This window comes from Scophthalmus maximus, chromosome 19 (genome assembly GCF_022379125.1).
Source record: "Scophthalmus maximus strain ysfricsl-2021 chromosome 19, ASM2237912v1, whole genome shotgun sequence".
Classification (NCBI taxonomy): Eukaryota; Metazoa; Chordata; class Actinopteri; order Pleuronectiformes; family Scophthalmidae; genus Scophthalmus; species Scophthalmus maximus.
The window spans coordinates 9,986,855-9,999,010 of NC_061533.1; the positions used below are offsets into that span (position 1 = coordinate 9,986,855).

At 44.6% G+C, this 12,156-nt stretch overlaps 1 protein-coding gene across 1 annotated transcript in view; it reads right to left on the reverse strand.

Annotated features, from left to right (window-relative positions):
• Window positions 1–12,156, reverse strand: part of LOC118313421 (zinc finger SWIM domain-containing protein 6) — a 43,724-nt gene that overhangs the window by 9,039 nt on the left and 22,529 nt on the right. The window contains exons 2-10 of the mRNA XM_035638829.2: window positions 10,195–10,551; window positions 8,379–8,527; window positions 6,341–6,491; window positions 4,552–4,731; window positions 3,925–4,095; window positions 3,701–3,847; window positions 3,253–3,399; window positions 2,661–2,921; window positions 1,606–1,741 (exon numbers count right to left, since the gene is read on the reverse strand). Of these exons, the coding sequence (XP_035494722.1) occupies window positions 1,606–1,741; window positions 2,661–2,921; window positions 3,253–3,399; window positions 3,701–3,847; window positions 3,925–4,095; window positions 4,552–4,731; window positions 6,341–6,491; window positions 8,379–8,527; window positions 10,195–10,551 (1,699 nt within the window). The remainder of the gene's footprint in view (window positions 1–1,605; window positions 1,742–2,660; window positions 2,922–3,252; window positions 3,400–3,700; window positions 3,848–3,924; window positions 4,096–4,551; window positions 4,732–6,340; window positions 6,492–8,378; window positions 8,528–10,194; window positions 10,552–12,156) is intronic.

The following is a 12,156-nucleotide window of genomic DNA, read 5'->3' on the forward strand; positions in this document are numbered from 1 at the left end:
ACAGAAAACAAAGCCGGTTTAAGTGCAACTGTGAAAGAGAAGACAAATAGAGAAGGCAAGAGGGAAGTGAAAAAGTATGTGTGTGTAAATGAGAGGGAGAGCTCCATTTTCTCTCTCTTCTTGTATCAATGATAGTGTTATAATAGGTCCATTAAAATAGCCCTGGTTCCTTTACCTCCTCCTCTATATTTAACTGTCCGCCGTCCCGTGGGAGCGGAGAGGTATATGCTATCATATTACACTACGCTACATTACACACATTCATTATGTGCTGAGTAGACACCCCTGGCTCCCAGGAGCACCCATAAGTGGCCATATTATTCTAAATCGCTGGTTTCACACCACAGGAGTGAGGATGGAGGAGGTAAGGGGAGGATACGGGGAAGCAGCGAGCGATAGTGGGGAGTGGTTGGCTCTGGATAAACGGGTTTGGGGCAAGGAGGGGACAAGCCGCGGCTGGATGTGCGACCATTGGAACCGCACGACCTGTCAATGGGAAACCCAACCGTGTTGTTTTGGTTTTATTTCAGTTCCGGGTTCCTCCTGACTGGTTAGCTGCAGGGAAGTGGGAACGATATGTTTGTTGTCCTTTTGTTCCCTGCTCGTCCAACTGTTGTAAAGGAAAAAACTCACTTCTCATTCATTCACTAATCATTTACTAGTTTTACAGCGATGGACTCAGAGAGGCCTAGCTTTTTAGAAACACAACAAACATCCTCCCCACACTGCCCTCTCCCTGTTGGCCCTGTGTGTGCGTGTGTGTGTGCGCACGTGCACGCAAGCTCTTTCTCCTCATTACAGCCGCACTAATTACACTCTCATTAATGTAATTAATATTCACTGATCCAGCTCCCAGTAGTCAAAACATCAAAACACAGTAGCGCAGACTGTTTAACACACATACACATGTACACATTGTCCACAGATGAATACACACAGGAGCTTAAAGTGCACATATTTTGGTCATTTAGAGATCTAATTATTTATTTATCTATTTTATCTATATTTTGTTTGTGTTTGTGTGTATGTAATATGCACTATTTTTCCCCGCAGCGATAACACTGCTGCAGCTTCTCTTTTCTAAACCACCTTCGCAATCAATGATGGGGCAGGAAGTGGCACAGTGGTTTTTATTTCATCGCTATCTTAATTTTTTGGTAACATTATAATTGTGTAATATCTCTACGTCACGGTAAAAACTGTATGTAGGCAGCATGATACATGGTGACCCTTCGGCCTTTGTATGCTTGCAGACCTTTTGCATGTAAAATAAAAGCTTTGTGAAAAGGGAAAGCACTCCCAAAACGCCTAATATGAGCACTTAAATATAGAGATATTTGTCACAGTGACTGATGCTAAAGCTTGAGGAGCATGCAGCAAGATCCAGATTTAGTAGGAGGTGTCGCAATATCAAACAGGTTTACTACAGTTGGAATCTGGACACATCTGAATGTGATCCTCCAGTTCCAGGAGGTTGGTGGTTTGCAAAAGGATGTTTCCCTTAATCCAAAGGTCAACAATAAATTTGATTGAAAGATGAAATGAAAAGGTTTTTACATGCTCACAGCAACACACAAGCACAAGAGCAAACTTTAAGACACCTACCGCATGGCTCTCAGTGCAATTTTGTACGCCAGTTCAGCGTCATGAGGTAGGAGAGAGGTGAAGAGATAACGGGCGAAGGTGTGCATGGGAACGCTCTCTCTGTGGACGATCTCTCCGAGGCCAGAGTATGGACCAGCTGTTTAAAAAAAAAAGAAGACAAGGGGGGCTATTTTTAGTGAGGGAACAAAAGAGGAAGAAAAACCCCAGTTATCTGTCTCATCAATTCAATTAATAATATGGTGTATATACAGTATAAGCAGATAATTATCAACAAGTATATTTTCATTTTACTGAGCACTGAGTTGTGGTTTTTCCACTGTACACTGAGTGCTTGATTTGGTCTATCCCTTCCAGCCAGGAAGAGGCAAAACAACGCAGCATTAAAACAAACTGTGACGTCAAAAACCATATGGTCGTGTGTGCAGACTTGGCCTCACGCTTGCTCCCTTCCCTCCCTCTCTTCCTGCACTTCCCCTCGTCTCTGGTGGGTTATTTTAAACCCCAACAGGCTCCTAAGCCGCAGACCACATCACACAGTGGCGCGGCTGCAGCCTCCTGGGGCCTGCGGAGGCCTCGGAGCCTGGTGTTCTATTAGTAATGGAGCCAGAGGTGGGTGGTCGTGCCGGGGCCGAGGCAGGGCTGGGGTTTGGGTGGGGATTGGAATGGAGATTGACTGGGCCAGGCCCTCCAGGATGTGCCACCTCCCTCCTCCTCCTCCTCCTCCTCCTCCTCCTCCTTCTCCCATTTCCATAACCAAGCCCCACTCTGCTCCGGCTCCAGTCATGTAAAGTGTACACACTCTTGTGTGTGCACGCATGTGTGTGCTGACACAATACCCCTGGTGTCACTGTGTAAAGAGCTCATTTTGGTCTGTCCCAGGGCAGCTCAGCCTCTGTTTGCACCACAAAATGAAAGGATAATAAATACTGAGACAGAGTCCAACGGGTTTTTTCCCAATGTGAGGAGGTGTGCCTATGTATACGTGCGGAGACTGTGGAGATGTAGTGAATTAAAAGGGACAGTAAGCGTGAAATATAATCTCTTAGCTCCCTCACCCTCTAGCAGAAAGACGGCCTGTTTGCGGAAGATTTTGACCAGGGATTCATCCAGTTCCACTTCTTGCAGCTTGGCCAATAGCTGCTCTTCATTGCGACAAACTTTTTCTTGAGCGTACAGCCCGTCGGGCATCACCCGCTGCTGGCCTAAGCCAATCAAAGCCGTCTCCACCGCAAGCGCCATGTACGATTCACCATCCCCGAGCAATCGCTGCACAGGCATTCGCTGGAGGTCTGCTCGGCTTACAACACTGGAGCAGTCTGTGGAGGAGAAAGAGAAGACGATCCAACAACGATCCAAAATAAAGATCAGCGTCTCAGGAGCATCGCCCCGCTCACTTCTCTGCCTCAGAGAGCTATTTCTGGGAGCAGAGGAGGCATTGAGGGGGAGAGAGGTAGTTATTTTACCAATGCACACAGTATGTTACAGCAGAAGTCATGTATATCAAATGAATGAGGCCGTACGAAAGCACATTCAAAACATATCATATGATCTTCCTGGACTTGTTTCATATGCTGTCGTAGAACCAGAGCTATATTTAAGTGTGTGTGTGAATTTATAGTACTCAGGATGCTAGTTACAGTGCAGTACCTGAGAGGTCTAAACACGTGTTGGAGCCCTCCTCCCCAGTCCGTCCCGACTCTGTCAGCGTGCTGAACAGGGTACCGATGGGATCCAGGGGATGTCCCACCCAGCCCTCCATGTTTGTAACAGAGGTGTGGCCTTTATGGAGTATCTCTGAGAAAGGAAGGTAGATACAGACATGGTTAAAAGACAGTGCTGACAACACTGATATATTTTCTAATGTCCAGAGTAATTCAAAGGCAAAGCAAAATATGATAAAATGACCGGTATTGGAAAAATGAACTGGAAATATGAAATGCTTCTGGCAACTTCGCCGGTCTCATTTCTCTCCAAGCTTTTACATTTCTGTGATGTTAAATATGTGCACTTGACGTGTTGTGGTGTTGTGTGAATGTATAAATAGTGAACTCTTGACATTGGTATATGTATGCTTGCTAATCTAATTTTGATGAACCTTTCTTGTGCCGGCGGAAGTGCTCCAGCTGCCTCTGCTGTTGCCGCCGTAACGTGTTCACCACGGCGATGGCCAGTCGGAGGGCTTCCCTTGGGTAACCATGTGAGCGCAGTGCGTCCACCCTGGCACAGGCCGTCGGGACATGTTCTGAGGAAGAGGCAAGGTTTAAAACCACGATTTTCCTCAATCCAACCTACTGTGAACAGACACACACAAACACTCACCATGCCACAAGGGCCAACCGCGAGAGTCGAAGAGGGAACCCTCCTGGTTGTCATGGTAACAGTAGTTGGCATAGAGGTCACTGGCAATGATGTGCTGGAGGTGTCTGTCCTGCCAGTGCAGATCACAGGCCTCGATGGCCCGTGTGAACACAGTCCTATGGGGACGCATCTCTGGAAAAGAAAGAAGAGGATTTAATGACTGATGAGAGAAGAGCAGGCAGGGCCAACATACATGAAGCGTAATATTACATTTATTTTACAAATATCATGTTAGTTTTAGAGCATCAGCATAACTACAGTAAATAAAACCATCACCTGGACGATTGGCAGCCTGAACTGGCTTCTCTAACCACAGAAAATCTGTCTGAGCCACTATACTGAACGAAAGCACTCAAGGTGAAAGTGCTGCACGGAGCAACAACATACAACTAGTTGACTGTCTTGAGTAAGGCAAAACAAAACAGATTCTTCATTTGAAGTGCGTCTTTCGAGACACAAAAGGTGGCGGCTTCACAGCTGATGCTCTCAAGAGCCACGTGTGGCACCTCTCACCTTCACGGCTTTGAGATACGTTGTGAGAAAGTGAATACGTTATTGACAGACACACAAAACTTGTCAATGGCTGACCTTGGTTGCCATGGGCACCCTGAGGCAGTGAGTGGGTGAGGTTGGGCAGCTCGTTGCCGTGGTTACCATCCTCCCAAGGGCAGACATCCACGCTGTTCCATCTGCGCAGCTGGCGCAGCCACGATGACTTCTGCTCCGGTTTACAGTGGGGGTTCAGTACGATGCACATCCACAGGGCACCTGGACACAAACACACACGCACACACATCAGTCACCTACCCTACTTCATGATGTGTAAGCAACGAGTCATGCAATGCAGGAGGATGTGTTGTTGTTTGTGGGGGGTTTTGAGATTTAGAACATCCTTAAATACCTGTACAGTTATCGTTCAAGATTGAAAGCTGGAGGCAGTTTTCAAAGACGCGCAACATCATAACATTGGTTCTTTTTTTCTTTTAGAGCACATTTTCTATGCTGCCCGCCATCTTGCACTGGAATACAAAACTCTTTGAAAACAGAGAACTTAACTAGTCCCGAGGCAATGCTGACTGCACACACATCATTTTGGAGTAAATTGGAACAAACAGAATATGAAAAGTGGCTCGGTCTCTGGGGAGGCAAGCACATTCAGGGATTTTACTCTCAAGACTGCTGGAGATATGTACACTCCAAAGCGTGTGTGTGCGCGCGCGTGTGAGTGAGTGAGTGAGCGAGCGAGTTAGTGTTGTACATGTGCATGTCTGCAAAGGTAGAGTGAGTTTGGGAGGAAGGACGAAGACAAGGACAGAAACAGTACATGGAGAGGTAAAAGGATTCAAAGGGATCAGAAAAAAGGGGAGCAGAAAATGAAATGGGAGCGGAGATGATTTGGACAAGGAGACACGGGTGACGAGATGTGAATGAGGCATGGCTTTGTGTCTGGAGGAGAGGAGAAGCTGCGGCTCAAAGAGTAGAAAGACAAAAGAGGGGGAGAGGGGGAGAGAGAGAGAGAGAGAGAGAGCGGCGCCGAGAGGCAGCATTCACCACACATCAGGGGGAGTGATAAGGACTTGGGAAGAAGGGTTTGAAGTGTGGACTTCAAAGAGACCGTACACACACTTCCAAAAATACGTGGGACTGAAACAGATGAGATCACTGCGCTGTCCTCACAATGTGCAGAACAAGACCAAAGGGAGAAAACGAACATCATCATCATCAACAACAACAGCAGCAGCAGCAGCAGCAGCAGCAGCAACATCAGGACATTAGAGGGAAACAACAAAGACGGGAGGCAACACGACTGCCGTCCCGGTGACGGGCTTGTTGGTTTAGTGGTTTGTGAGTATGTTGCTGTAGGTACAGTACATCTGTCAAAAGAACTACACACAATATCAAATCAAACGACAGCAGTGGCGAGCAGCACTCTGTCACATCAACTAAATATATAATTCTAAGCGTTTGAAAACATTGCACAGGTCATAATATTTGGGGTCTTGATTAGGCGTGATATGCCGCGTTAAACGGCTTGTAATTCACAAAGACACTATTGCTGAGCTGCCAAACGTACATTCTCAGTGAAACGGGGGGGAAAAAACTGGGCTGTCAGTGATCAGTGTGTGCATCTAAGAGCATGTGTCTGTTTGGGCTGGTTTGGAAACAAAAGGACAAATAAACAAACTGGGGAAGAAAAAAATATGTGTCTGCCTTTGTGTCAGTGTCTGGCTTTCATCACACACCTTGCTAAATCTGTCCGTGCCTGTTCACATTTGTAGGACAATCCGGGTGTGTTTATGTGTGTGTGTGTGTGTGTGTGTGCGTGTGGGGGCGGTGTGTGTGCGCGTGTGTGTGTGTGGTGCGTTTTCCCCCTCACCCAACTCATCCCAGAGCTGTCTGTACTTGTCGGTCATGGTGGTGCCCTGCTGTCTCCACAGTGCCAGCCGTGGGTCGGCCATGAACTGCTCTGTGATCAGTGTTAACATCCTCGCTCCGTTGGAGTCACGCATCTTCAGCATCTCCCTCACCTACAGGAGGAGAGAGACAAGGGGACAGGGAGGACAGTTATGTACAGGCCCGTACACACACACACACACACACACACACACACACACACACACACACACGCACACAACACACACAACACACACACACACACACACACACACACATTGTTTACACAAAAAGATGAACAGACACCTATGAACACACAGACCCATGCAGACAGTTATACAGACACCTCAACAAGCAGCTATCACAATTCACAGACATACAGGTCTGCATTTGCACAGTCAATGAAATTTAAACTGTGCTGCTTTCATGATTTTGTGAGGCCTCATTTGTTTGTGTATCTTTTATATTGTTTTAGCCATAGTTATCTATCAGTGGGTTTAATACCAATTCCAGATAAACGTGTTTGAATCAAGTTTGAGATGGGTGAGACTGAGACTGCACAACTGTAAATACTAATGTTTGCTCAAATCTTGTGACAAAATGAACTGAACTTTTCTTCCCTTCAGTCATTGCTTTCACTCAGATGTTGTTTTCATTCCTTCCTTGCGTCCTTGCTTTTATCTTCCGAAATCTTGATTCACATTCAAACTATTGTTAGGACTTCTGAATAGTTTTGTGTTTTTGGCTGAGAAATATTCTTTGAAAGGTCAAAAATACATTTCATTAACTTGCATGAAGTGCTGCATTGCAATTGAAGGGTCAATATTTTCAGTGTTTACTGCTCACTAGTTTTTTTCAAAATGAAATACAGAAATGTAATATTCAAAAAGAGTGAAAAATAATTATTACTTATTACAAAAATCTGTGTGAAACCGTTTACAATGCTGCAACTTCTTTAATGTAACTATTTATTTTTTTCCCTCTCTGGTGTGTATCCAGCACTTCTCCTTTTCTCTTTCTCTTATTGGTGGGTGTTTTCTGCGCTGTGCTTATCGCAAGGGGAACTCGTTCATTGTAAACATGGGTGGTCAGCATCTTCTTGCAGCGGGAAACACAGCCACCTCTTGGGTGCACTGGGATATAAAATCCGGTTAAACACTAGTTTAAACACATCAGCTACTTTAAAAAACTCAACAGGTATTTTTCAGTGAAAGGGAATACAAATCGGGAAACAGCGATTTACTACACACGTGTAGACATATGCGCACAAATGACGTGTGAGAAAAGGCCTCAGGAACACATACTATATACACTATGCACAAATGTATATACAGTGCATGTTTTTTTGTGATTTTTAGGCAGCTCTGTGAATGTAAAAGTGTGTACGTGTACGTTTGTGTGTGTGTGTGTGTGTGTGTGTGTGTGTGTGTGCTGAAAAGAATATAACAGGATTCAAAGAGCACGGAGCACAGACACATTGTAAAAGCCAGGCAGGGTGAATGATAATGGCCTTGGCTTGCAGTCTTTGAATATCATACATTACATTAAAGCTGGCCCTGCTCTGTCACTGTAACACCAGGCATGAGCGAGAACTACGCATCTCCAACGTAGTCATTTAATTGTGGGCAGACAGGGGTACATTGTGCTAGCTTTCCCCTCTTTGTATACCTCTTTTTCTCTCTTTATCTCACTATTTTCCTCCTGCGGTTAGAGACAGCATGCAATTTTTAATTCACGTGCCAAATGGTGCAAGCTGTTTTTATGCTTTGAACAGAGGAGGCCTCTTTTCATAGGGGAGTAGAGCAGAATAGTGTGTCAACTACAGAAAACAAGGAAAATATTCTATCGGCATGGATACTGTTATTTGTGTGTCGTTGTAGAGAGGCGAGCAAACCTAAAGGTAGAGATTTGGACCCACACAGGCAGAGTGTGCCTGCGGCCGTGGCCAGCGGAGTCGGTATGTTTTGTATGCGCGTTGTTATGTTCTGTATGTGCATGAATGAATGTTGCTGGCTCTTGACCTTGCTGAAGAGCAGGTTGAGCTGCTTGCCGGAGCCGTGGTATCCTCCCTGGGAAAGGAAAAGCTTGACTTGCTCCTGAACCTGCTCCTCATCCAGGTGCCAGCAGTTCTCATCGTCCACACTGGCTCCTGCTGTGGGGTCCGGGGCCCCTACACAAACACACACACACACACACACACACACACACACACACACACACACACACACACACACACACACACACACACACACACACACACACACACACACACACACACACACACACACACACACACACACACACACACACACACACACACACACACAATGTGTTACATGTGCATTAGGACACTGTATTATCTTCACTGTCCCTCATTATTGTTACTGGTATGGAATAATCACTTTTCAAGTATAGACAATAACTGTGTGCTGCATTTAACCTCACTGTTGCACACATTATTCTGAGCAACCACGACTTCCACTTAATTCTAACCTAAAATTATAGATATAAGACCAAACACAAGTACATAACCCCATATTGAGGGGCAACAACGTACTGTGTTACATTTACAAACTGGGTGATATTAACACTTACTACAGACAACACATTACCCTTTGAAATGCAATTACTTATTTCTCAGATTCTAACAAACAGGTCAAAAAGCCCATTGTTTGGAATTATTACCGTCAATAATTATTATTCACATTCATTCATTCATTCACAAAAAACACAGCAGATTCTCAGTCATTTGATCATGACACCAGAATAAAATCGCAATTTGATACGAATAATATAAATGTGACATAGTTTCATGTAGTCTACTCTTTTCCATTAATTCAGGCGTATTCTTTTTTTAAAGTAACGGAAAGGAAAACTAAAAAAATAATTAATCAGAAGGTTACATTGACATTCAAGCCTTTAACTGAACTTTAACTTTGCTGTGACAGTGCATTTGAATTTATAAGTAAAATTTAAATTTTTCTTGACTGTCTTTTTCTTGTTGTTTCCTAAAGTAGAAGGTAAAATGTGGACAAACACAAACCGAACACTCCAGCTGATATGTTTAAGTATACACTTCCCGAGTTATTGAGCGAGGGGTGACAGATCAATAGCATGTTAAATCACTAACAAACAAAAACCTCTCCATCACAGTCTTCTTGTAATAAAGACCTTGTCTTTCTCTTTTTCCTGTCCTCCGTTCTCAAAAGGGGTGATCTCTGTTTTTTTCTCTCTGACTAACATCTCTCTACTTTTATCCATTTCCTCCAAGTGTCACTCCTTTCTCATACACAAACACACATCTTTGCTTCTTCGTGCCTTCTCCCGCCCCATGCAGTCGTCCTCTTGTTTGCCCTTCCGTTTCCCCTCTTTTATTAAAGTAAGCAGCAGGAACAGTATCGATAACAAGGGATATGCTGCTTTCTCTATCTCGCTGCAAACCGCTCTTTCTCTGTCTCTGTGTCGTTTTCTCTTTCTCAGAGGTAAATAACAGGTCTATAGTGTTGATTACAGGCACACAGTCTCTCCTTTACTGTCTGGATCTCACTAATGAGTAACATTGATCCCGCCACACTTTACCTCCATCACGCAGTCGATACATGAATGCATGTAGCAGCAGGAAAACCCACACAAACCCACATGATTACATGGTCTTAAACACACACACACACACACACACACACACACACACACACACACACACACACACACACACACACACACACACACACACACACACACACACACACACACACACACACACACACACACACACACACACACACACACACACACACACACACACACACACACACACACACACACACGTTTCCTCACCATGGACCTGGTTGATCTCTGAGTTCTGTGACAGAATCTCGTCGGCCAGTTTCTGTGCAGTGGGCAGCACCTCTGTGTGGTGGACCGATATCAGATACTGGACGAACTTCTGCAGCTGGTCCCTGCTCATCTGGAACAGGGTTTCTGAGATGGGCAGGTGCAGTTTGACCTGCTCGGGCTTCCGTACTCTGTAAAGCGACAGCGCCACTACATGGGCACAGTAGAAGATGTCTTTGTTTCCGCAGGTGCACGTTACTGCCGTGATCTTGCAGCGGTCGAAGCTGACGCTCACGCTGCACACGAGCTCTGGGGACGAGGGGGTCGCGGGGTCCGTCACTGTCCCGCTCAGATGGAATCCTGTAAAAAATTGAGAAAGAAAATTAGTTGGTTATTTTAAAGAAAGAGTTTCTTGGTCTTAAACTTCAAATCTTAGCTTTTGGACAGATTTTCCAAGAAACCATGTAATTTAGAACATATCTGGGAGAATGCAATAGATTCTTTTAACTATTTTCCGACATTTTATAAAACAAACAAATAACTGATTGACTGAATAATCAGCAGATCAGTCGATGATAAAAACTAATTGTCGGTTGCAGCTCAACTTTCTCCAGTGCTACTTTGCTTTACTCATTTAGAAATCAATCAATAAAGTTATTTTTAGTTATTAAGTTATTTATTTCAAACTGAACAACCTTGGTGGTTAAAGACAAGATCAGAGGTTTAACCAGTCAATATAAATTAAGATAGAGATAAGACCATGCATTTTTCGTCTCCAGACGGAGACAACAACTCAACGTTCTGCCTAAACATTTATTAAATGAGAATCCGATGACTAGTTCAACTGCCCTTTAGTAAATTACATTATTGGTTAAATCTCTACAAATGAACGCACGCATGACTGAGTTGAACAATTATATGAAACAGACTCGGTTGGCCACAGTCACCTGCCAAAGGCCCCATGCTCTCTTATCATGAGAGCCTGATCAGGACCAGCTGCAGTCCACTGTTATGACTCAGAGAGAGTAAATGAGCCTGACGGAAATCTAGATGCAGGAACTCAGTTCGGCGACGCACTGCAAGAGGAACTGGGGCAGATATGAGGAAGTGAGCAGTGTGTGTGCGGCTGTTACAGTATGAATAACACCGCCTCTTGTTTGAATACAATGTTTGATCTCATCCTGACTGCTATCCAGAGGCGCGGCTGGTCATTATGCGCAGATGAATATGAATGAGCGGGGCGGGGTCCCCGGCAGGAGCCTAAAACACACAGTGATGAGCATATGAAAGAGACAAACGTGTAGGCACACACTGAGCCACAGCGTGAGATCATGCATTTATTAATAATGGGAGTGGTTAGAGAGAGACAGAGAGTGGCTTATGAATGCATTTATGTGCTCAGATGAGATCTCTGAAAATGCATGCGGACCAGGCAAAGACATACATCTCTTAAATATGTTTATCAAAGGGCTTGAGCGCACGCATCGCTGTGATATCAAGCATGTATTAACGCAGAAATCAAAGCGTTTTCTGGGCCTCTAGGTAAGACCGGGGGGGCCGGAGTTGAATATTTCGTAGGGTGAAGATGGAAAAATGGGTTGAGGGGTACACAAGCAAGCTGAACAGAGGTCAGGTCAAAGAGGCTTTTCTTCCTCATTGATGGTTAAGGGGAGCAGCATGAATGCAGGTGAACAGGATGAAAAACAGAGGAAAGTAAACAGGGTCACAACCATTACCTATAGTGTTGGATGCGCCCCCAGGATGCATATAAAAATAAAACAAGCTGGTTGTAGAGGACTTATATTTCTCCTCCACGGTCTCTCCACAGGCAGTTTAAAAAACCCATATGAATTAAGACTTTATCCCAAATTTAAAAAAAACAAAAAAACTCCACATGTTGTAAACCTGTGCAGAAATGGTCCTTTTTTGTCATATTTGTGCCCTTTTGCTCAGCGTAATCTGCGT